This window comes from Nomascus leucogenys, chromosome 2 (genome assembly GCF_006542625.1).
Source record: "Nomascus leucogenys isolate Asia chromosome 2, Asia_NLE_v1, whole genome shotgun sequence".
NCBI classification, from domain to species: domain Eukaryota; kingdom Metazoa; phylum Chordata; class Mammalia; order Primates; family Hylobatidae; genus Nomascus; species Nomascus leucogenys.
The window spans coordinates 105,306,981-105,332,074 of record NC_044382.1 but is presented as its reverse complement, the minus strand read 5'-3'; the positions used below and the strand labels follow the sequence as shown (position 1 = coordinate 105,332,074).

General features: G+C 37.6%; 1 protein-coding gene across 12 annotated transcripts in view; it reads right to left on the bottom strand.

The window, feature by feature from the left end:
• CAST (calpastatin) overlaps nt 1-25,094 on the bottom strand; it is a 118,556-nt gene that overhangs the window by 2,372 nt on the left and 91,090 nt on the right. For 9 of the 12 annotated variants that reach the window (XM_030817123.1, XM_030817109.1, XM_030817114.1 and 6 more), the window contains 12 exons: nt 23,178-23,273; nt 19,755-19,856; nt 19,174-19,257; nt 16,420-16,470; nt 16,260-16,331; nt 11,541-11,639; nt 6,943-7,047; nt 6,126-6,218; nt 4,792-4,836; nt 4,280-4,372; nt 1,696-1,767; nt 595-653 (listed from right to left, as the gene is read on the bottom strand). In XM_030817123.1, the coding sequence (XP_030672983.1) occupies nt 618-653; nt 1,696-1,767; nt 4,280-4,372; nt 4,792-4,836; nt 6,126-6,218; nt 6,943-7,047; nt 11,541-11,639; nt 16,260-16,331; nt 16,420-16,470; nt 19,174-19,257; nt 19,755-19,856; nt 23,178-23,273 (948 nt within the window). In that variant the 3' untranslated portion in view covers nt 595-617. The remainder of the gene's footprint in view (nt 1-594; nt 654-1,695; nt 1,768-4,279; nt 4,373-4,791; nt 4,837-6,125; nt 6,219-6,942; nt 7,048-11,540; nt 11,640-16,259; nt 16,332-16,419; nt 16,471-19,173; nt 19,258-19,754; nt 19,857-23,177; nt 23,274-25,094) is intronic. The other 3 variants (XM_030817141.1, XM_030817169.1, XM_012505394.2) reach the window with 1 other exon arrangement.

Here is a 25,094-nt window from a genome sequence, read left to right as displayed (position 1 = left end):
ATAAGGGCCCAGCTCTGAAGATCTCAGAAATTCCTTCAATCTGTCCAATTTCTTCAGTAATCATAAATTAGAATCAAACACAGTACTTTACTTTCCAAAATAATGACAAATAAAAATGGCCAATCTTTTCCTTTGCCCTTGTTCCCAAAACCCTGTAATTTCCACCAGACTCTAAAGGGTACTTCTCCCCACCCCACCACGTATTGGTATTTTGGTGAATACCAATATCTTAAGGACATTTTGCCAAGTTGTAACATGCTAATTTTGCTTTGCCACAATAACTTGCAGTAATGTGCATTTGGATTTCAAAGATTCAGCTAGCCTCAGATGGTCCTTTTAAGTGCCTGGCCTAATATTTTAAAAAGCTTTTAATTACAAGATGAAGCTTTTTAAACATTTCAATAGCACAATCATCCCATTTAGTGCTTTCAGAGAATGACCAATTACTCTGTAGATCTTGCAGTATGCATTTCATGCCAATAGTGTAAAGTGAGCATGAATTACTCAAGAGGTGGACTTCACTTCTCTCATCTGTAACACATAAATTGGCAGAAGGTATAGTTGTCTTCATTTACAAATAAACACCCAACTTACCAGATACTTTAACTCGTATTTCTTTAATCATCTTTTGGCTTGGAAGTTTCCTCTGTTGTCTAAAAGGGAAAGCAAAACCATCCATGAGTTCTTTCTTTTCTGTATTAAGTATGGGGAGATGGCCTTCTCATAATTAGGGGACAAAAGATGGCAGTCAGTGGGGAAAAATACGATGGTCCTTTCAGTTTCTCTTCTTCATCTGGCCAAAACGTTGTGAGTTCTTCCTCCTCAAGCTTATAAGCTAAAAATAACCTTAAGTGATCCTGATCCTAAATGTATCACTCTCAGCTTTATTTTTTTAAGGTCAGGGTAGGTTATAAAATATGCATAGGTGTTGTTAAATGGCAATGTTTCATTCCATGGTGATCCTTCCTTTTCCTGTACATAGGGTCATGGCTATCCAGCAAATCCACTCATCATATAGGGTTATTATGCTATTATTTGTTAAAGGGCTGATTAAGTACTTCGTATAGCTGAAATTAAATAATAGGCAAATAAGTATTTAATCTGAGATATAATGGCATAACTGTCAATTATCAGTGCTGTTTCCTATATCCCTTAAGGGAATCTACTACAGGAAGATTTTAATATATTGTTTTAAACGCTTTGGTGTAACTGGACTATTGTCTTTAAAGCTACACCTTTAACTCCTCCTTATAGCCAGGGGATCATAGTAATAATCATTTAAAAAATATGTTCTTGGAATTGGAAGGGACCTAGAAGTTGTCTAATCCAATTTTCATTTCTGATCACAGCTTGACTAGTTTTAATAATAGGAAGTTTCCAACTTCCATGTTCTAAAATCTATATAAACCACATACTATGGTGGTATTTTAATTAGGGCAACAAACACAGGCAAAACACAGGCAAATTGAGTTGTGTCAAGAACATTCATTTAGAATTTTAAAGCACCAGTTACTTAAAAATATATGTATCTATACAAATTCAATTACTTTACCAAGCCATACTATGGGATAGATAGTACTTTAAGAAATCTTTTATTTTAAATAGATTCCAGTAAGAAACTAAATGACTGAAGTGATAAACCCCACTCTGTGTAACTGCTAAACTAATTTGTAGTGTATTTACTGCTCCATTTACCTTTGCTGAATCCTTTGCTTTACCTCCATTCTTAGGTGCTTTGGAGCTGGACACAGTCTTCTTGTGCTTATCCTAAAGCAAAGGAAATGTAATGAGGCTATGGCTATCTCCAATCCATCTAGCAATTAACTAGGCTGCAGTTAAATTAATCCAGACTATTCTGAGATCTCCAATTTAATTAAATAATGGAAGACTTTGGGTGTTTTTTCATGATTTTTTGAACAATGGTGAGTGTCAGAGAATTGTTTAAAGCAGGAGGGAAAAAGGATAGAAATGAGGGAAATGTGGGTCACACTGATGCTCTGCCAATTCCCGTGGTGCATGACTCACCCAGACCTTATTTTGCTAATCAAAACACAGCTTATCAATGAGATGATAAATGTTGGCAAGGGTGTGGAGAAAAGAACCCTAGTACACTGTCGGTGGGGATGTAGATTGGTACAGGCTATGATGGAAAACAGTATGGAGGTTCCTAAAGAAATTAAAAGTAGAACTACTATATGACCCAGCAATCCCTCTTCTGGGTATATACCCAAAGGAGATGAAATTATCACCTTATAAAGATATCTGCACTCCCATATTCACTGCAGCATTACTCACAATAGCCAAGATATGGAACAACCTAGTTGTTGATGGATGGATAAAGAAAATGTCATGTATATATACATAATGGAATATTATTCAGCCTTAAAAAATGATATCCTATTATTTGCCACAACATGGATGGACCTGGAAGACCTTATACTAGATGATATAAGCCAGACACAGAAAGAAAAGTGATTTTGCTTATATGTAGAACATATATAAAAGAAAAAGCTCAAAAACACAGAGAATAAAACATGGCGACCATGGTAGGGAACAGGAGGAGAAAACAGAGAGATACGTCAAAGGATACAAAATAGCAGATATGCAGAATGAACAAGTGTAGAGAGTTAATATATAACATGAGGACTAAGGTTAATAAAATTGTATTAGGGATTTTATTAAATAAGTAGATTTTGGCTGCTTTTGTCACAAAAAAGTAATTGTGTTAGAATGATAGATATGTAAATCTGCTTCCCTACAGTAACCATTTTATTATTTCTATGCGTCCCAAACTACCATGTTGTAAACCTCAAATATACACAATAAAATGTATTTAAAAAACAAAATAGAGCTTGTCTCGATCAGGACTGGCTTTTGTGTGCCAAAAGAGCAAAAACAAAACCCTGTTTTCAGTGTTATGGAGGAGAAATGAACAATGGAAACAACCAAGGAAAGCTGGAGCAGGTTACATACAAAAATAAAGTTCATTCACCAAAAAAGGCATGACTTATGAGTCACCAGGGTGATAGATAGGATGGTGAAGTGGTCTAGAAATTAAACTACCCAACATGGAAGGACTGACAATTCAGTGATCAAGAGCAGTGCCTTACAACAGCCAAAACAATCGCAAACTGAGATCTGCAGAATTAACTCTTCTGAAAATAACAAGGAGGTACTCATTTCACTTTTCCTTCTATTTGATTTACAAGAGGGTGTAGCTTGAGGGAAAATGCCTCACACTTGTTGAATTACACAGTCGTTTCTCAGTCACTTTTAATCATGTTTTGAGCACCTGCTAAGTACCAGGCATTTTGCTAATGAGGAGCACAGAGGTAAAAGACACATCACTACTGTATAAAATGCATAGCTCAGTGGTGTGATACACAAGCACAGACAGGTAATAGAGAGCAAGGAGGGCATGGAAGAGAGGCCTCTAACTTTGGCCTGGGAAGGGAGAAGAAGCAAGACAAGAAAGTCTTCCCTAAGGAGCTGATGCTTGAGCTGTGCCCTGAGGAATGAAGAGTCGACCAGCTGGGCTAAGCAGACAGAAAAGGGGAGGAAGCTCCAGAGAGCAAGTGAGCATGAGAGTGCCTGCTGTAGTTAGGGCCTGCTCTCACTTTAAATGAACACAGACATAGCATTATTGTGGCACAACCACATAGTGTGGAGATAAAAAATGGTGGCTATGGAAATTACAAAGAAGCAGTTAAGAAATAACGTTAAGCAGTGTTTTCTAAGTGGACTGTAAGTATAATTATGTAAAACATACATATAGAAAAAAAAGGAAATCCACAAAATAATACTGTTTTGGGGGCAGTGGAATTATACGTATTTTTTCTTTTCTTCATTTTCAGGTTCTTTTTATCATCGTTTGATCCATTCTACAGTTTAAAAATTATAAGGGCCAGGCGCAGTGGCTCAAGCCTGTAATCTCAGCACTTTGGGAGGCAATGGTTGGCAGATCACTTGAGCCCAAGAGCTCGAGACCAGCCTGGCAACATGGTGAAGCACCATCTCTACAAAAAAATACAAAAATTAGCTGGGTGTGTTGGTGCACGCCTATAGTCCCAGCTACTCAAGAAGCTAAGGTAGGAGGACTGCTTGAGCCCAGGAAGCAGAGATCGCAGTGAGCTGAGATCACACCACTGCTCTCCAGCCTGGGCTACAGAGTAAGTCCCTGTTACAAGACAGATAGATAGATCAATCAATAAATAAAACTTATATGTATGTGAACATAAACACACATTTCAAAGAAAGTCTACGTGAAAAAGCATGGTACCTTTGCTGTGTTCTGTGAGGTTTCTGTAGTGGAGGGACAGCTGTCCAGATCTCCTGAGAGAGCATCAATGGGGTCTTGGTCATCCACAGGTTTCTGAGATATGAGTAGAAATAACCATCAGTGAAGAAGCAGAAGGCAAAATGCAATATGGGGTATTTTCCCACATCACTTACAAATAAAACATGTTTCTATAAGAAAAAAACTTACTGACATTCTTTACTAATACTAATGTAAAGGAGATAGAAAAACAAGAAAATCTTGATGACTTTTTTCCCCTCTACTCTTTAATACACGTTGCTTAGCATTCTCTGAGCCTCAGTTTTCTATCCGAAAGGGCTTTTGTGGAGACTAAATGAGAGGTAAACAATAGTCACACACATTTATATGCACGCTTTGACAAAGTACCTGGCACAGAGTAGGCATTCAATATGTTTTAGTTTTCTAAAATGCCAAATAACCCTCTGGCTAGAATAAAACAAAATTTAATGGAAATATGTTCCTATGGTCTTTACCTTTGATTCCTCTGATTTCTTTGTAGGTGGCTTCACTGGTTTGTCCTTAAAAAGAAGGCAGACTATTGGTTAAGCATAGATATTTGTAAAGGTTTACTTAGGTTTAGGCAGTAGAGAATCTATTATCCAATGACTTGACTTGGATAAAATGGAGTGTAGACTTACAATAATTAATAAACCTGGGTCCCCACTATTTCTTTGCCAGCTTTGCTTAATTACTATTCTTTATAATCATTTCTGTAGACTTGGGGAAAACATATGAAAGAGTCTGGTCCTGGAAGTGAAAGAAACGCTATTTGTGAACCTTCTGCCATCATGTATTATCACTTATAATTCTACTTACAGTGTTATAAAAAGTTACTTGTGTTTTTACATCTTATTTACTATAGCTTATTACACTTAGAAAGTTGTAAGGGATTTTTCCCAGCTTCAAAGGCAAGAGCCTTAAATAATAAATTTCCCAAAGAACGCAAGCAGGGTGAGTTGGTACTATCAAAGTGGGAAGGGCTCTAGCAGGATGTGGAATTGCTATCTTGAGGAATACTGAATGCAAGCAAGGAGAATTGGTTCCTGTAATAGGAGACCCTGAAGCTGACAGTGCTATTTAAACCAGGAATCATCTTACTCCCCAAAATAAATCAGTACAGAAAGAGAAGGGTGTAATTTGGTCTTCCTTGTTTCTTATTTGATGAACAGGCATGGAAAAGGTTATTTATCATCTAATTGACTCAAAAGTTAGAAACCAAATAGTAAAGAGGTCGGGGACAGGCCTGGTTGACCTATGAAAGACCGGCCTCTATCATGTGGGAGACAAAAGGCCAGGGACTTTTTGGCAGAGAAACAGGATTTGTGATTGGGAATATTGCTTTGCCTGTCTTCACTTGCAATAGTGCTGATGGTGATGTAGGAGAAGATAGGGGGACCCCAGGTCTTGGTGCTGCCTTACTAATTTGTCCTATTAATTATCACAACACCAGCTCCTTTTCTGCTCTCCTTAAAAAGAGATTTCTTCCTTTGAAATCCTATCACCTTAGTCATTTTTATAGCCTTTTTTTGAAAGAGAGAATCACATTTCTTGGATCACTCTTAAGCATCAGTGAGTATTCAGTTGAACAGTATTCAACCCTGTTTATACCACAGAGCCTAGCATATGCATATACGATATTGGCTCAAATAAACATTTACCTGCTGGTCGGCTTTGGTGACAGAAGCAGTCAGTCATGATACGTTTTTATGCTGTTGTAAAAGAGTATAGCTACTATTTATTTCAAGGGAGGTTTGAATTTAAAGATCTTTGTAGCATAAATCCGATCTAGCAATTTGCCTCAGTTTACCTGTCCATTATCATCCAGGAGATGTCTGTATTCAGGTGGGATAGTGTCATCTCTTTCTCCAAGCTTGTCTCTATGTTCAGCTTTAGCTTTTTCCTATAAAAACAGTGAGCAGATAGAATTAATATTCATTTCCTTTTTCACTTAGAAAATACATTGTCAAATGTAGCATTCAGCATTTGTTGTACTTTTATGAGGCAAAACATATGGTCTGTTTTTATTTTTTAAGCAACAGAACAACACAGATGACTTCAACAGACTGCTAGTTGGCTAAAATATATAATCCCGTATGCTTGTGTATGTCAATTCATATCTGTGAATTTTCTAGCTATATTTTAAATGGAAATAAATGATTAAATAATTATCCTCAGAAACCATGTTAGGAGATTAGAACCCCAAGGTATAAAATATCTTTTTTCTTTTTTTCTGTATGGTTTCACTTTTCTAATAAAAAATCCAGCCACTGTACCTTGCCATTTAGAGAGGTCATATTTACAGCTTTGCCTATTTATAAGCAACCCTGAAGGACAACAGCTAATTTGAATAGATGTGCTGACTGCTTATGTTCCATGGGAGGAAGCCATGCATACACCACACCTGCCTCCCAGAATCCCCTCAGGGAGGCTCCGCTGGTGTCTTTGTCACAGATTCAGTGACCTTCCCCTCCAGTGGAGTACAGATTGATTTTTCTATTTCATTATAATTTCATGTTTAAAATATAGGTTAAGTTCACATCAATATTCCTATGACAATGACAGAGTCAAGACCCAAGGATTAAAATTTCACTTATTAGTGAATTTTTTTTTTTTTTTTTTTTTACCTTTACTTTATCCTCCATCGGTTTGTTCTCATCTGGGTCAGGCTGCCTTTGTCCTAGACTATCGGAGAGTTTATCCAAGGCATCATCGAGGTCTTTGTCACTCTGCTAAAAAGTAAATAATGCTGAATTAGTCACTTGTTAGCCAAACTGTATCAGAGGCAAATTAGCCCAGGAACTCCATCTTTTCAGGAGGCAACCTGTTTCCTTGGAAGAAAAAGACATCTGGGGCTGGGGCAGGGGAGTAGACAGGGTCAGAGAAGAGAAGGCCAGGAATGGAAGATCAGGAGAAGAGCGGCAGCATCTGTCACCCTACTGGGGTTGGAGGGCCAGTGCCTTCCACCCAACCCTGCCTATCTCTTGGTGAAGATCCCACCAGGTTAAGGAGGTCTTAGTGGCAGCCTCAGGAGGCATATCCAGTGGGTGACCTGGAGGTCACATAAAGGGTCCAAAAGCAAATGAACCAATCATGTGTGCCTTTCATTTAGAAATTAAACACCATTAGAAAACTGGATATGAAAACAAACATCCACTAATGTTGTCAGATGGTTAGGAAGCAGGATTCTGCAACTATAGAGCGTGAGTATTTCTTTGGTTCCGTGGGTCCTCTCTAAGACTCTAAGATCTTGAGGGGTGCATTTCATAAAGTGCAGCATGACCCGTAGTTTGTGGGAAGCCATGGAGCTCGGCACTGCCATCCTAATACTTCCTAGAGCACAAAACCCCAGAGACAATCTGGGGTCAGGAGAGTGGAAGGGGCTTGTCTGCCACACTGGTGATGAGTGGCCTGAAAGACTTCAGAGAATTTCTGAACTGGTGGGGAAACCTGTCTTTTCATCTTCAGGAAGCTCATGGAAGTGAAATTGCAAAAATGGGAACTGGTATTCTAGAGGAAAAAAATTATGGAACAACAATATCACTGTAACTAAGACAGCTTATTTCCTCTAACATTTATTTACGTATGATTCAGGCAGCTTATTTAACCCCTTTCAGCTTCAGTTTCCTTGGACGTGAAATGTGAATAGTAGTACCTATACTCCTAAGTTGCTGAGAAAAGTAAATGATTGAAAAAGCATTTAAAACAATACTAGTTGTATGTTAGGACCCAACAAATGGTAAATTATTATTAGTATTATTATAGCAAAATCCATATTTTTCAACACATTGCATTCAAAATTCCACCTCTCAATGAATTCAATTAAAATGTGTTTAATATCTACATTGTATAAGACACCATGCTGAACTCTGTCCAATACTGTATAGAACTTTCCAGTTGATTTTCAAAATGTTTTCACATACACTGTCCAGTTTTATTTGATGCCCACAATGGTTCTCAGTGAACTAAGCAGACTTTTTTTCTGGAGGTAAAAAGCGCAGGGAAGCTAAGTCAGTTGCTTGAAAACAAATTGTTAAAAAGTGAATAGAACCCAGGTCTTGGGACTGATAAAGCTTTTCCCTGTCATGCTTAGTCACATCCATGATCTTCTATTTTCTTTGAAGCAGTTTTCCTGTTGGAGTGATTTTATTACACAGATCTTTGAAAGCATGTCTTCAGATGCTTTCAGTGTATGTAACACTGTTAGTAACAGTCTAATAATCTCAGCAAAGAAAGCTCCCGTGAATTATCATGGCTTATTTGACTCTTTGATTTCCCAATATTTTTATCTAAATAAAGCTTTATACCTTGTTTTAGTGACATCTTCAAATAAAATATTAACTAAAAACAAGACTCTCTGATGGGAAATGTGATCAGAGAAGTGTCATTGTAAAACCTACTTCTTAAAGGCAAAAAAGTTTTTGATTGCAAATGTTTACCGATAGCCTTCATCAGGGCAGAATCTCTGGCCCGAATATTAAGAACTGAAGTGTAAGAATCAATATCGTGAAAATGGCCATACTGCCCAAGGTAATTTATAGATTCAATGCCATCCCCATCAAGCTACCAATGACTTTCTTCACAGAATTGGAAAAAACTACTTTAAAGTTCATATGGCACCAAAAAAGAGCCCGCATCACCAAGTCAATCCTAAGCCAAAAGAACAAAGCTGGAGGCATCACGCTACCTGACTTCAAACTATACTACAAGGCTACAGTAACCAAAACAGCATGGTACTGGTACCACAACAGAGACATAGATCAATGGAACAGAACAGAACCCTCAGAAATGATGCCACATATCTACAACTATCTGATCTTTGACAAACCTGACAAAAACAAGAAATGGAGAAAGGATTCCCTATTTAATAAATGGTGCTGGGAAAACTGGCTAGCCATATGTAGAAAGCTGAAACTGGATCCCTTCCTTACACCTTATACAAAAATTAATTCAAGATGGATTAAAGACTTATATGTTAGACCTAAAACCATTAAAATCCTACAAGAAAACCTAGGCAATACCATTCAGGACATAGGCATGGGCAAGGACTTCATGTCTAAAACACCAAAAGCAATGGCAACAAAAGCCAAAATTGACAAATGGGATCTCATTAAACTAAAGAGCTTCTGCACAGCAAAAGAAACTACCATCAGAGTGAACAGGCAACCTACAGAATGGGAGAAAATTTTTGCAACCTACTCATCTGACAAAGGGCTAATATCCAGAATTTACAATGAACTCAAACCAATTTACAAGAAAAAAACAACCCCAACAAAAAGTGGGCGAAGGACATGAACAGACACTTCTCAAAAGAAGACATCTATGCAGCCAAAAAACACATGAAAAAATGCTCATCATCACTGGCCATCAGAGAAATGCAAATCAAAACCACAGTGAGATACCATCTCACACCAGTTAGAATGGCCATCATTAAAAAGTCAGGAAACAACAGGTGCTGGAGAGGATGTGGAGAAATAGGAACACTTTTACACTGTTGGTGGGACTGTAAACTAGTTCAACCATTGTGGAAGTCAGTGTGGCGATTCCTCAGGGATCTAGAACTAGAAATACCATTTGACCCAGCCATCCCATTACTGGGTATATACCCAAAGGACTATAAATCATGCTGCTATAAAGACACATGCACACATATGTTTGTTGCGGCACTATTCACAATAGCAAAGACTTGGAACCAACCCAAATGTCCAACAACAATAGACTGGATTAAGAAAATGTGGCACATATACACCATGGAATACTATGCAGCCATAAAAAATGATGAGTTCGTGTCCTTTGTAGGGACATGGATGAAACTGGAAAACATCATTCTCAGTAAACTATCACAAGGACAAAAAACCAAACACCGCATGTTCTCACTCATAGGTGGGAATTGAACAATGAAAACTCATGGACACAGGAAGGGGAGCATCACACTCTGGGGACTGTTGTGGGGTGGGGGGAGGGGGGAGGGACAGCATGAGGAGATATACCTAATGCTAAATGATGAGTTAATGGGTGCAGCACACCAACGTGGCACATGGATACATATGTAACAAACCTGCACATTGTGCACATGTACCCTAAAACCTAAAGTATAATAAAAAAAAAAAAGAAAAAAAAAAAAGAACTGAAGTGTAAATGGCAGCCTAGGCTATTAATGATTCTTCCTTTCTGTTGCATGGGGACTTTCTTCATTGTGGGTGTGTTTACACACACATGCACGCGCACACGCACATACACACACACGGGGCATTTTACTGGTTTTAAGTGCTTTATTATAATCCAGGATTATAGCTGCTAATGGTAGAGCTGCCCAGGGCCAGGTCTGGGCTTTGTCATTTGTGCCTCTGGATATTTTCAGATGATCCTGAAGCTGATGCAACAGGATGAAAATCCATCAGAATCTCAGACCACAGCACTAAATATGCTTTGATGCTACATCAAAAGGAATGGAAGCATAGCTGACTTTGCTAAAGTTACTTCATCTCCGTCTAGCAAATGAGGCACTGTTCTCAACCAAAGGAGATGGGGATCTGGTTTAGGGCAATCCCTTTATAATTTGATGTGCTGTGGTCTCCTTGGTAATGTTTAATTTGGTATTGCACAGGTGATTAGTCAAGGAAGTCTGGAAAAGCTTTGGTCCCACAGCCTTGCCTCACAGCATGTAAATAATTAAAACAATATTGATGCTGAGGTTCTTCTACTGCTAGTATGAAAGTGACAAATTTTTACTGGTGTGAACTGGGAAGAAAACAATGCTATGACATGTTTATAAAATTTTTGTAAAATGTTTGTGAAAGCTCAAACACGACAATTCCATAAAATAAACTTGAGGTTAAATAATGGGTAGTAAATTATAGAATGTATAAGAAAAAATATAAAGGAGAAAATCAATTATCAGGAAAGCTAAAGAACTTTTCAAATCTAGTAATTCGAATATAGACACAATGCACTTTATTGCACTTTCAATTCTTATAAAGCGACAATAATATTAAGGTCCTGGACTATGTGTACAATGTTTTCACATATATTGTTTCATTTGATCATTTCAAAGTTAACCTCTGCCATCTCCCTAAATCATCAGTCTCGGCTCTTCTGAAATAGAACGTGCCTGATCTTCCTAATAATTCTGCCTATTTTCATTTACTTTAAACAGGTGTCCTATTTTCTTTCTAGTTGTGGCTGTGCAAAAACATTTATCTCCCAAATAAGATGTGCTGCTTACCGAAGTATCATGGGGTGGGGCTCCAGCATGGGTCGTTGAAGCTGAGGTTTGGGAAACCACTTCAGAGATGGAAGCAGCAAGTTTAGCATCTTCAAATTTCTTTTATTGAAAAAAATTTTATTAGTAACATGTTGTATATAAAATTATGACCACAATGCCATCACTTAGTTATAACTCTTAAAGATAGCTTAATGACTGTTTATTCTCTTGATCCAAATAGACTCATAACATATAATTTTAAAAGAAATTTAAATTCTCTTTCTTCTCTATCATATTATTTTATACAATTTCCTATCTCTATTTCCTTCTCATATTGATTATTCTAAATACTATGCAATAATATAATAACTTAGAGTTCCATGGTTTGTTTACACCTTTCCTGTTGTACATTTAGGTTATTCAAAGTTTTCAGCTCTTTTAAAATTGCTCTGAATAAGTTCTAGTGAATAAGTTATGGTGCTGGCTATATTTTGCCAAACTTCCCTCTCAAATGTTGCTAGGAATTCATACTGTGAAAAGCAATGAATAAGCATGCCTGTTTTCCCGTGGCCTTGCTTGCCAGAATTGACTTTTATCACATATTTTTATTTCTGATAATCAGTATAAAATGATATACTACTATTGCTTGTATATTGTGGTATATGGTGTCAGGTTTCAGGGTTTTTTTTCAATGTTAAATATTCTAGAAACTTTCTGAAATAATTTCTGTTTAAAAATATTGAATATTTGCTTCATTTCAAATACTCCCTTTTAACAAAAAACTTAGGTACAACTGTTGATGAAAAACCAGAAAAAAGTCCAGAACTCTTTGGTGACTCCAACTATGGATAGCTTATTTTGAAAAAGGAGAACTGCAAATTTTACTGAAAGATGGAGAAAAGCACATTAAGAAGATACCAACATTCAGAAATGTATTTCAGCATGTTATTATTGGAGATTATTTAAACTAATTTAGATAACTATAAGATATTGTCCATTTATACCCTGTAAAGTCGTTTTAGAATGTAATATTTTAGGTAATCTAAAATGTACTAAATTAAATTCATTTTTAGTTATGAGAAATCTTTGCTTATATGACAAATGAAAAGAAAAGTTGTCAAATGAAAAGAATGACATTGAAACATTTGTATTGTCTCTTCTTAAACTATCTTATTGACTTATTATTTAAGCCTTTTAATACTAAGTATGAAACAACCTATGGTCTGGAAATTTGTATTGCAAAGCTATATGTGCATATGTTATTTAATTCATCTAATGCTACACAAAAGCATAATATAATGATTTTTCACTCTTTTTAAAAATACTAAATCATTTATGTCCATTTCTCAATTTTTCCATTGATCTATGCTTTGAGTTTGCTTTCTCAACATTATTGTACTTTCTATTTATTATTACTGTATAACATATGCTAGTGTTTAGTTGGATTAATCTTACCTAAAAGTACTGAAAACCACTTTTCAGTATTTTTTCATATTTTATACATTATTTTTCAAATATATCATTGAATAATTTTATTGAGTTATAAAAAGTATCTTATTGCTATTTAATAAAAAATTAACATATAAAATGACTTGAATTGTCATCATTATTTTTAAGATATTTAGTTAAACTGACAATGTATGGCCTTCAATTGTTTTTGTGTCCTTATTTTTCTGATCATTTCTCCTTTTGTAGTTTACATAAGTCTGATCTCATATTAATTACATTTTCTCATCTGTTGTTACTAATAAACATGGCATAATGTTACTTACAAATGTATTATCTACAAGTAGTGCTATCCACTAATATATTCAAATGTTCCCTTTTAATGTTTGTCATTTCTTTTTCATGTGTTGTTAATGATTCTTCCATATGATAATAAGCAGAAATGACAATAAACTTTTCAGTTTCTGCTTTTAAGGAAAATGCCTCCCGCATGATATTGAATATTTGATTCTGAAAATTAAAGACTCTTTAACATATTAGGGGATTGCCTACTTTTTAAAAAGTTTTTATTTATAATATGAGTATATGTAAAATTTTAAGTAGATCTTTTACATGGACATAAGTATTTGTTTCCATGTGATATACCGCTACAATATATTGACAATTTCCCTGCTGCTGAATCAATACTTATAATGGCAAGTAATTTCTTAACTGTTTGTTATATTCTATGTATGTTGTATGTAATTTTTACATCTACACATTTAGTAACTTTAGCTGATACTGTTATATTTGTCAAATTTTAAGATTAGCATCATAATTACTCATAGAAGCAACTATGTGACTCCATCTTTTTCATGACATATTTATGCCACATAAGGACGGAGTGTTCAACAGTTAAAGGAGTCATCTTTAAGCCTTCAGTAGAAGGAGAGTTTGAAAACCAATGCAATATTTTCTTCAGTCTTTTTTTTTTTAGGTTTTGTGAATTATGCAGTTTTATATTTTTGTTTAATCTTAGAAAATTGTTGTACATAGTGTTTCCTAATAGTTTAGTTGTGCTCTGTACTGATTATTGTATTTTCTCACATTTATGTTAAATTTTATTAGTAAGATTATTTTCTCTATTTACCAGTGTTTTGTAAAATGTTAAAAATTCGTAAAAGCCAACTATTGGCTTTAAACTACCAATAATTTAGTTGATCTCTATATTATTATATTACTCTGTTAAAATTTAATTGTATTTTTTGTAAGGTTTTTTTCCTCTTTTGCATTTGCTAGTATTTTATAAAGTATCTGTTATTTCAAAAGAAACAACTATTGGCCAGTTAACTTTCATGCTGCTATTTTCATTTCCTGGTATGCTTATTGCTACTTTGTTTTGGGTGGTTACCTTATTAAAACTTTCAGAAATTGCAGTTTAAAATTCAATAAGCATTTGGTTTATCAGGTTTCTCTTTATCTCTATTATTGATGAAGGCGTTTATGACAATGTATCACAGGAATATTGCTTTGACTGCTTCTCAAAGATTTTTACTTGTAATATCTTTGATGTTTTAAAGTAGTCTATTATCAATGTGATCTCAGTATTATTAGGGGAATAGTTTTAAGTGTTTCTTTTTATATAGCATTTCTGTTCTATTTTATTATTATCAAAGAGCATGGTACATACAGGAGCTATTCTTTTATAGATGAACATTAATTATGAGCCATATGTGATACTTTTGCCCCAAAGTTCTTGAAACTTTCCCCTAAATAACTATTTTGATTATTTGGTTCTCATGATGATTAGTTATTTCTACTTTACAAACTATATTGTTGACACTAATGTTTCCTTTGCTAATTTTCTAAGTTTTTTTTTTTTTTTTAACGGTTGTTTCATCTCACCATTTCACTGCTACGTGTCTTTGAAGGGGGCATATAAATCCATTGTTACTTTTTCCAAATCTTTGAATTTCTAAAAGAAAAAACACCCCTAACAATTGTAATAATAATAATGATAGGGGTAGGAAGGGAATTGAGATCTTGTTCCCCACTATTTGTTCATCTGTTCTGCATCAGTGTAATGCTATGACTCCACATTCCTGGGGTACTCCTCACATTGTATTCTTCCCCATGTCTTATGGTTTCTAAATCAAGGCTGGAGTGCTTTGCTGTGATGTGGTCTGTATGGAAGATGATGAGAGGAAGGTCACGGGATGAGCAGCATGGTGCTTTTACAGGGGTACAGAGAAGAACATGCTCTGGTTAGTAAGCTCTTCTTTGAGGGGCTTTATTGCTTCATTCAGCAAAAGTAACAACTTCGGCAATTCCAAAGAATCATCATTTCTTCTAGTTGTCATTCTGTCTATTCTCCAACTGATATAAATATATTTTCCACGCCACTGTCATAGAAACTGTTCATCCCTTTCCAACTGACTGCTAATAATACATTCAGTGGTTTAAAAACTGAGTTCCCAGTAAATAGATAAACCACACCCCACAAGAAAAGGTTCTGCAGTTATTAAGTTTGGGAACTCTAACAGACTCACTATATATTTGCATATAAAAAGCCATGAAAATCCTACAGTAGAGAAACCTACTTGACATTACCCAATATTGTTCAAACTTTTCGAGTAACAGAGTTCCCTTTGAGGGACTCTATATTCCACATGGAGCTTAGTTCCCTTAGGAGGCAATTTGGGAAATAATAAATTGTAGAAATATCAATAGGTAAAGTTGTCTGAGGAGTAATTTTGGATAAGCTTACATTTAAATTCTCTTTTCACAGGGGTACTGTACTTGATATTAGTTACACTACTAAAAGCATCCACCATGTTGGGACAGTATTTCATGGTGTAACACATTTTTAATGGCTACAGTGGGTTGAGGGCCATTAATTTTATGATTGTTCCTGAGTTCCCAAGTCAGATTCTAAGTCACCAGTTTCCATTTATTTCTGCCACTCTAAAACTAAAGAAATAGGCCAGGCGCAGTGGCTCATGCCTGTAATCCAAGCACTTTCAGAGGCCGAGGTGGGCGGATCGCGAGGTTAGGAGATTGAGACCAGCTTGGCCAACATGGTGAAACCCCGTCTCTACTAAAAATACAAAAATTAGCTGGGTGTGGTGGTGCACCCCTGTAGTCCCAGCTACTCAGGAGGCTGGGGCAGGAGAATCGCTTGCACCTGGGAGGTGGAGGTTGCAGTGACTGAAGATGGCACCACTGCACTCCAGCCTGGATGACAGAGCAAGACTCTGTCTCAAAGAAAAAAAAAAAAAAAAACTAAAGAAATAAAATCAAGAGTTTTGGACTTACAAGAGATGAAGCATTTTGTGGACCAGAGAAGTCCTCAGACAAAGCATCCAGAAGGAAGTCTTCACTCATGGGCTGCAAGAACCAGGAAATGTATCAACAAACACCATTGCAATCAGGGCCAAAAGGAAAAGATATCCTCAGAGAAAACTGGTTTGCTTACTGGAAGCTGTTCCTTAGACTCTTTTGGCAGGAGTGGCTTTCCATCTTTATCCTATCCGGGGGGAAAAAAACATGGCATGAAATCATTTTACATTTTATCCAAAGTATGAAACCTTGTAAACATTACAAAGGGTCTACAGGTTATACTTGCTGTTGTACATTTTAAATTAGATCCATCGTGTCAGGAAATAGATTCTCTCACCAGAGAATATGCTCTAATTAGTTCATGTCAGCAAACAGCTCACAAGCACCAGGCATTCCTGAGTCACGGGGGCTGCACACTGGATGAGGTATGGCTTGTGACCTCAGAAGCCCAGAGACTATCACAGGAGGAAAACGTGAAAGTCAGCATAGTGTGGTATGTGGTGCTGTGACTGGGGTTTGCAGGACAGTGTGGGATAAGCCCTTTACCTACATGGGGGTGGGCTTTGTAGAGGTTGTCTGGAAAATGCTGGTTAACCTTGTAAGCCACACATCTAACTCATATGCAAGGACTACATGCCAAGCCCTGACCTAAGCATTGGCAATACAACAGAAAATCGCAGACAAAGGCCTTGCCCTCAGGGAGTTTAACCTGTCGATGAAACGCTCTGCAATTTATGGTTCAGATTAGGTCAAGCTGTAAACGACTCCAAGTGCCACATTTGAGTAATAGGACAAAATGAAGAAAGCATGTGGGGCTCTTTAGTAGAAGGAGATCTACATACTAATAGTAAATCCCATTTATCCACCTATACAAAAATAAGCAAATACAAAGATATAAATATATATGAATATTTCACCTGAGAAACTGGTTAAGGTTGGTTTTTGTTTCATTGAAAATGTGAAAAGCAGTGGTTTAGAGGTACAAGTTGAGTATCCCTAATCTGAAAATCTGAAAACAATTTAAATGCTCCAAAATTTGAAACTTTTTGAGTGCTGACCTGAGAACTCAAAGGAAATGCTCACGGGGGCATTTTGGATTTTCAGATTAGGGCTGCTCAACAGATATAAGGCAAATATTCCAAAATCTAGAAAAGTCTGAAATCTGAAACAGTTCTGGTCCCCAGGCATGTCAGATGAGGGATATTCAACTTGTATCACCTGCTTCCCTCATGACTCACTTGTGCCTTCTGACCATTCTTCAGGTACAGGGGAAAGCTGAACCTCGGCTTGTTCTGCACCATCTCTTAGCTGTAAAGGCAGACAATTTCCTAAGTGATGCCTGGGACTCTGGGGGCACTTTTGCTCCCTACTCAAACTGAAATCGATTTCCATCACTGCGTAATTCTGTGTCTGGAAGGGGAGGTTGTGGCCTGCCCTTGGGGAGCCGAATCTCACTGAAGAGACCTGATGGGAACATAGCTGGTGAATACCAACATAGGATTTAAATGAGATGAAGCTAGTGCCTGAAAATGTTATTAATAGGTAACTAATAATGTGTGAGGTAAGTCAGAGGAGGATGAAACGACTACAGAATAAAGTGATCAGGGACTGCGAATCAACTGCTTCCTTAAACACTACTACTAAATTCAGTAAAGGGAGACAGCAAATCACCAACCAATCACCTATCATGAAGAGAGTTTACCTGCACTTGACCAGCCTCTACTGAATGGGCACTCAGTGGAGACAGAACATGTGGCCCTTAGCATGCTCTCTAGGAACTTTGGAAAGCAACGTACAAATGAGCCCAAATTAACAGAAACGCTATGGCTGCAACTGAATTGTAAAACACAGGAAGCAAATATAAAGGTATCCAGAACAATAAACTTTCAATCACGGGGAGCTCAGTCTAGTTCCCGTGTCTGCTAAATAAATGGGTTAGTGCACATGGATGAGTGAGAAGCATGAATTTGATTTTCTAGAATTGTTAATGAAGTTTAGTTGAATACTCTTTTAAATCCTGGCCTGCTACAAAGATGACTGACATTGTTTAACTGTCCACGAATCTGCCTCATTTAAGTGACTGCACTTAAACCACAAGACACATAATGGGGTCTTCCCCCTTGTTCTGTACAATCTGTACTTTCAAAATCGAAGAAATGGGGCAACTTAACACTATACTCAATGTTAAATAGGTTCTCTTATTTTTCCAACTTATATCTGAAAGTTGCAAATTTTTCTTATATAAAGTAATTGTTCCTTTTTTTTTTTTTTCATTTTTTACTTCTTTTTGAGTTAGGGTCTCGCTCTGTCACCCTGGCTGGAGTGCAGTGGTATGATCATGGCTCACTGCAGCCTCTACCTCCTGGGCTCAAGTGATCCTCCCACTTCAGCCTCCCAAGTACCTGGGACTACAGGCACATGCCACCATGTCTGACTAATTTTTTTGATTTTTTTGTAGAGACAGGGTCTCATTAGGTTGCCCAGGCTAGTCTTGAACTCCTGGGCTCAAGAGATGCTCTTCCCTTGGCCTCCTAAAGTTCTGGGATTATAGGCATGAGCCACCATGCCCAGCCTATTCCTCATTTTAGTTCTCCTATCTACACAAGGTTTTTTAATATTTCTGGTAATGTAACAAGCCGTGGGTTAGAAAGGAAAACATTAGGTAGCTTAGACCTTAGATTTCTTTCACTTGAGGATCAAGTCTACTTAGGAATATTTTAGCTTTGTATCTGATGTTCTAACACTATTAGTAGTAGACTAATACTATTTGGTGTTTGAAATATGAAGAAACAAGATCTTTATATTCCAGGTCCGTTCCCAAGTCTCTTTGTTCTGTGTATGAATTCAGTATGAATTAAAATAAAATAGAAAAAGACCCTAGCCTGTTTACCTTGACCTCTTCTAATCTATAATCAGGAGGAATTGTTTCTTCTTTTTCACCAAGCTTTTCACGGTCTTCTTCTTTGGCCTTCTCCTGAATAAAAATTAGACCATTTTCATTGTTAGCATGTTTTTTTCTCTCCATAAAATTCATGCCTGAGTGACTAGATTTGAGGTAAACAAATCTATCATTAGGTTAGGAAGTACATACGGCTATATGCTTAGTGCTCCTACAGCAACTTAATCTGGCAGGCTCAGGCACCAGCAGAAAGCCTGCTGGGCTGCAAGGCAGCTGTAGGGAGCAGCAGGCAGCTGCCGCTTCCTTCCCAAGTCCCAGCAATATCAATGCAGGTGGGCAAAGATGAGACTCAGAGGCCTCCGGTCTGTGCATGTCGTCCATCCACTGTGGGGGTTCAACACTGCAGCTTATTCAGGTTTAGCTTATTAAACAGGATATGCACAATAATAGAAAAAGCCAGCTGGTCATGTTTTACGGGAAATATAAAAAACAAAACAAATGACTAACTTATTTGCAGAGGAAGGAGGTGATCAATGATAGTTATTTTCCAGAAGTATCTCAGTTGCCATTACCTTGACTTTATCCATCACAGGTTTTCCATCTTCTGGATCTGCTTCCTTTTTCCCCAGGCTATCAGCCAAGGCTTCTACAGCATCGTCTGGCACTGTGCCCTTCTGAAAGTGCATTAGTGGATATATTAAGTAGGTGGTTAATCACTCCCTTTAAAACATATGCTATGAAACAATTCAGAAAGGCATATCATTATTTCAGATAAAAGGCACATGTTATCTTTTAATAACTCAAGTTATCAACTGAATTAGAATCTATGTTTAAAAACCAAAATGTTTAACATTCGAGCAAATTTCTTATATTAAACATTGTGTGCAAATTATATGTTGATAATGTGAAACTTACAAGACCTGACCCAGAGTTGGTTTAGAAATAGGAAAGACAATGGACTGAGGTGTACCACAGATAAGTTGAATACCAGGATAAAAGAAAGACGTGGTCTTTATGGAGATCATTCCATAGACGGCACAGGAAAGATTTTCAGAGCCCACAAGAGGCCATTCCATTTCCTGTGGGACAGCCTGGCTCGTCTCAGAAGAGGAGGCTCGGAAGCCTGTTTTCTTCACAGGGCTTCTACTGACCAAACGGGTTTCAGGGCTGGTTCTGGTGACTCTGCCTGTGACCAACTAACCTGAATGGCACAGTGAGAACGGTCTACCTGTGGTCCGATTATTCAAAACGAAATGTACTGCCTCAAAATGTAATGAACTCTGGCCATGCTGGTATTTAAAATCACATTGGATTGGACACAGAGGATAAATGGTGTCAAGGGAAAATAAAGGGAATCATCTGTACATTAGTAGCTCATAAAAATCAACTTAATGGTTCATGGCAAGGACTTTTCTTTTTTAATGAAGAGAACAGGACCAGGCACAGTGGCTCACACCTGTAATCAATCACAGCATTTTGGGAGGCCAAGGCAGGAAGATTGTTTGAGCTCAGAAGTTTGAGATCAGCCGGGGCAACAGAGTGAGATCCCATCTTTACAAAAAGTTTTAAAAAATTAGCCAGGCATGATGGTGCATGCCTGTAGTCCCATCTCCTCAAGAGGCTGAGGTGGGAGGATTGCTTGACCTCAGGAGGCTGAGGCTGCAGTGAGCCGAGATCATGCCATTGCAGTCCAACCTGGATGACAGAACAAGACTCTGCCTCAAAAAAAAAAAAAAAAAAGTGTAAAAGTGTGTGTGTGTGTGTATACAATGCATCATACATAGAAGGGATAAATACTATTCTTTAAACTGTTGCTTCTAGTGTATGGGGATGGGGTTGCAATATCAATGAATTTCCCACTGTTGGTCTTGGTCAAACAAAAATGTGAAAGGCCTTGGGTTAAACAATCTCAGAGTTTAATCTTATTATTTAAAATCTCTGACCTCACAATGAGCATCTATTAAAATTTTAGAGTAAAACTGTATTTCTGTTTTATATTTTAGCCATCATTTCAAGTAAGAAAAGCTGTTTTTCTGATAAACTGTGCTGCAAAAGGAAAGATCACCAAAGAAAAGTGATTTAGCACCACCTAGTGGCTCAACACTGCATGGGTTTTATTCCCAAGAGCTACAGAAAAAAAATCCCTGAGGTTTCTAACCTGTTTGGGATTATACCTAAATTAAGTATTAAGTATTAAGAGTTGCAACACTCTAATCAAGGATCTCAAGAGTTGCACTTGTACCCAAGTCTTATCCAAGCAATGTGAGTTGCTACATGATTTAAGACACCTGCTCACACTATAATCCTGTTTTCTCATACTCTACGCTATAGAATCTTTGGAAACCACTGCTTCCCCAAACCTGTGCCCTTTGCCAACCTCTTGCTTAAGAAATTACTGAAACAGTTAAAGAAAACCTAGGAGAAGAAGCAGACTTAAGAACAAAGGAATGTGGAAACAGGAGTAAGGACTAAAACTTCTATTTCTGTAGTATTTGATATTATCAAATTCACAACTACAACTCAGGTCTCTGGCTTTCCTTAATAAATTTTCTTTTATACACACAAGAACCACCTAGGGAAGGCATTCATCTCCTTCCTCTGGTCTGTCTTCCTTTACTCTCTAATCTTCATGCCTTTCTTGAGTCCTCTGACCTTTATTACACTCTACAGCTATTCTTTCTGGCTTTTGAGGGTGTCACAATTCCAGAAATACCAACTGCCTCAGTGACAGTAACCTGGGCAACCATGGCCAGAGTTAGTGGGGTTGAGGCCCTGGAAAGGAGGATGGGGAAAGGGAAAACAAGAGCTTTTTGTTTTGTTCTGGTTTGTTTGCTTTCTAACAATCCAATGCTCAGCTCTACAGTCAGGGTAAAGTTGAAAAGGAAGTGAGCCCTCTAAAGCCCTGGCAGTCACACTTGGCAGATGAAGTAGGTGGTGCAGGTGCAGGTTTTGGTTACAAGAGTTCTACTGGGGAATGCTGGCTATTGTCATTTTGACTCCAATCACAGCCTCTTTGCCTGCTTTCTTCACCAGAGTCCTCCTAGAGTCCCTCCTCCTCTCCTGTTCTTTACCACTGTGGCCTGGCACCCATGTTGTAAAAAGTACCTGAAGAGTAAAACCTCAAAAAACTGGGGAGGGCTCATATCCACACTAGTCTTGAGGACAGCTGAGAGCAGGGGCCATATCTTTCATCTCAACTGAGGCTCTGAAATATCAAGTGGATCAAGGTCAACTCAAAGCCTTATTTCCCTCAGCTATTACAGGAAGATGATCAGGACAGACTTCATAGTGTCCTTGTGAAAATTTAATGAGAAGACATTGCAAAACATCTAGAACAATGGCACAGTAGATGATGAAAGGTAGGTGTTCAGAGGGAAGATGTACTAATTCTGTAGTAATGAAATATAATTGAAATATAATTCCATCAGATGTTATTCCCTGAGTCAAATTCTATTATTAACTAATGGAAAAAAAACACTAAAATCAAAAGGAAACAAAGATTCACCTTCTTACATATCATACTTCATATGAAAATTAGAAAGTGAGAGAGAAGCACGAAAAGAAGAAGGAAAGAGAAAGAAACTGAGTCAGTCTCACCTCCTGCAGTGGGAAGAGCGGGGAGGAATCATGATTTTACTGCATGTTATTCTACCAGGAAAGTCAGTAAAAAAGTAACTTTGGGCTTTCGGTGGAAATCCATATAGGCTTAAAAGATGCAGAAAAGTGAAAAAGCAGGATTATCCACAATAGCTGAGGAACTAGAATTTCAGAAGAGAAAAATACAGTTGGGAGTAATTTAATTAAAAATTTAAATCTTAGTCTGAATTTCTACGACACCCCGAAGCCCAAAGAAACAACAGATACTATAATGATATCAGATTTTATTTTTAATTTGTCAGAATAAGATAAAATGATGGTAATACACAGCAGAGAGCGACAGGAGGAGGAGGAAAACTTTCTCAAGCCACTGCTCAGATGCCCAGGGAGTCACTCACCAAGGTAGCCAGTTCAGGGGGTGCTGACTGTATACTACACATGGAGGTCCGGGACACAGCCTCCGCCACAGGAGCTGGAGCAGCGGCCTTAGATTCCTGAGGAAAGACACAAGTACTCTCAATAACTTTAGAAATATTTGGTTAATAAGACTGAGTAATGGTAGACCAACAAGACACTCCGCTACATTATATGGTGTGAACATGATTCTCTTGAATACCTAAGGATTGCTGAATAGTAAATAAGTCAAAGCATGCTAAAACTCTTCAGCTGCCATTTTTTTTCAACTTGGTTTTACTTCCCACCTTAGGCAGGTTACTGAAACTCGTGAAACTGAGTTTCCACATGTGTAAAATGAGAACAATGACAGTATCCACATCTGAAGGGCTGGTAAGGGGCCTATATGAGACAATGCAGGCAAAGTGCTAGGCATAGTACCTGGGAACACAGTTAGCTCAATACATTCGAGCAATTCTTGCTATTATTTCTATTATTTATTTGTCATTATGTATAACAAATATGCCTATTATGTAATATAGCATTATGTAAAATATTGTATTTATATAAATCTAAGAGCACTTTACACACAGCTATGTAGGAATGGAAAGTAGTAGTAATAAGCCACAAGTTCTCGAAGTGTAATCCCTGAACTAACAGCCTCAGCACCATAAGGGAACCTAGAAATGCGGATTCTTAGAACCCTACCCCATGTACTAAGTCAGAAACTTTGGGGGTAGAGTCTAGCAGTCTATGTTTAAAAAAACTATCCAGATAATCCTGATGCATGCTAAAGTTTGAGAACCACTGTCCCATCTTATTTTATCACAAGAATAAAGTTTCAAGGCTGGGTGTGGTGGCTCATGCCTGTAATCCCAGCACTTTGGGAGACCAAGGAGGGTGGATCACTTGAGTCCAGGAGTTTGAATCAGCCTGGGCAACATGGCCAAACCCTAGCTCTGCAGAAAATACAAAAATTAGCCAGGCATGGTGGCATGCACCTGTAGTCTCAGCTACTCAGGAGGCTGAGGCGAGAGAATTGCTTGGGCCAGGAAGATTGAGGCTGGAGTGAGCCAAGACCGTGCCACTACACTCCCAGCTGGGAGACAGAGTGAGACCCTATCTCAAGAATAAACAAAACAAAACAAACAAACAAAAAAAACAGAAGCAAACTTTAAACAAATTGTTTTAAATCTAGACTTTTATGGAAGCCTATCCTATATGCAAGGTGCTCAGCAGATGGTCATTAATAGGATATGATCTCTTCGTTCAAGGAACTTACTACCCTTTTAAACTTGGCATAAATGTTAGAGTTAAAGAGGGACCAAAACAGCTAAACTCTTCTTTGTAACAAAGGCTTTAATAGTGATATATAAAAAAAGAACTACAGATCCTCTGCCATGTTGTGTTCTGCTTAATAAAGGTTGGATGGATATAGTTTAGGGAGGGAAAAGCAGCAGATAAAGAAAGCCATATTTTAGCAGAGCCTTGAAAAGATGAGTAAGACTTTAGTTGATCTAGAATTAGAAAGAAAGGTCAATCAAGACAGAGGAACCAAGTGAGAAAAGCCAGGGATGCACACATACTTATTATTCAGTTTATTGACACAGGGACACAGTTTGGTAGGAAAGAAAACTGGGTCAAGAATATGGTAACAGGAACTTTTTTTTGTAGAGATGGGAAACTCCTGGGGATAGAAGCAGAGGAATGACATGACTACAGACATGCTTGAGAAAGAATGAGTCTGGTGGACATGAAGGAGACTGCAGAAAGGCCACTGCAACCCAGAGGGGAGGGGTGATGACAGTTCCAATCAGGTCAGTTACAGAAGCTGGGACAAGAAGGAAGGCATGGGTTCCAAAGCTTTCCTGAAGGAGTCATTGCAGGACTTCAGTTGCAAGAATATCAGGGTTAGGGTGGGG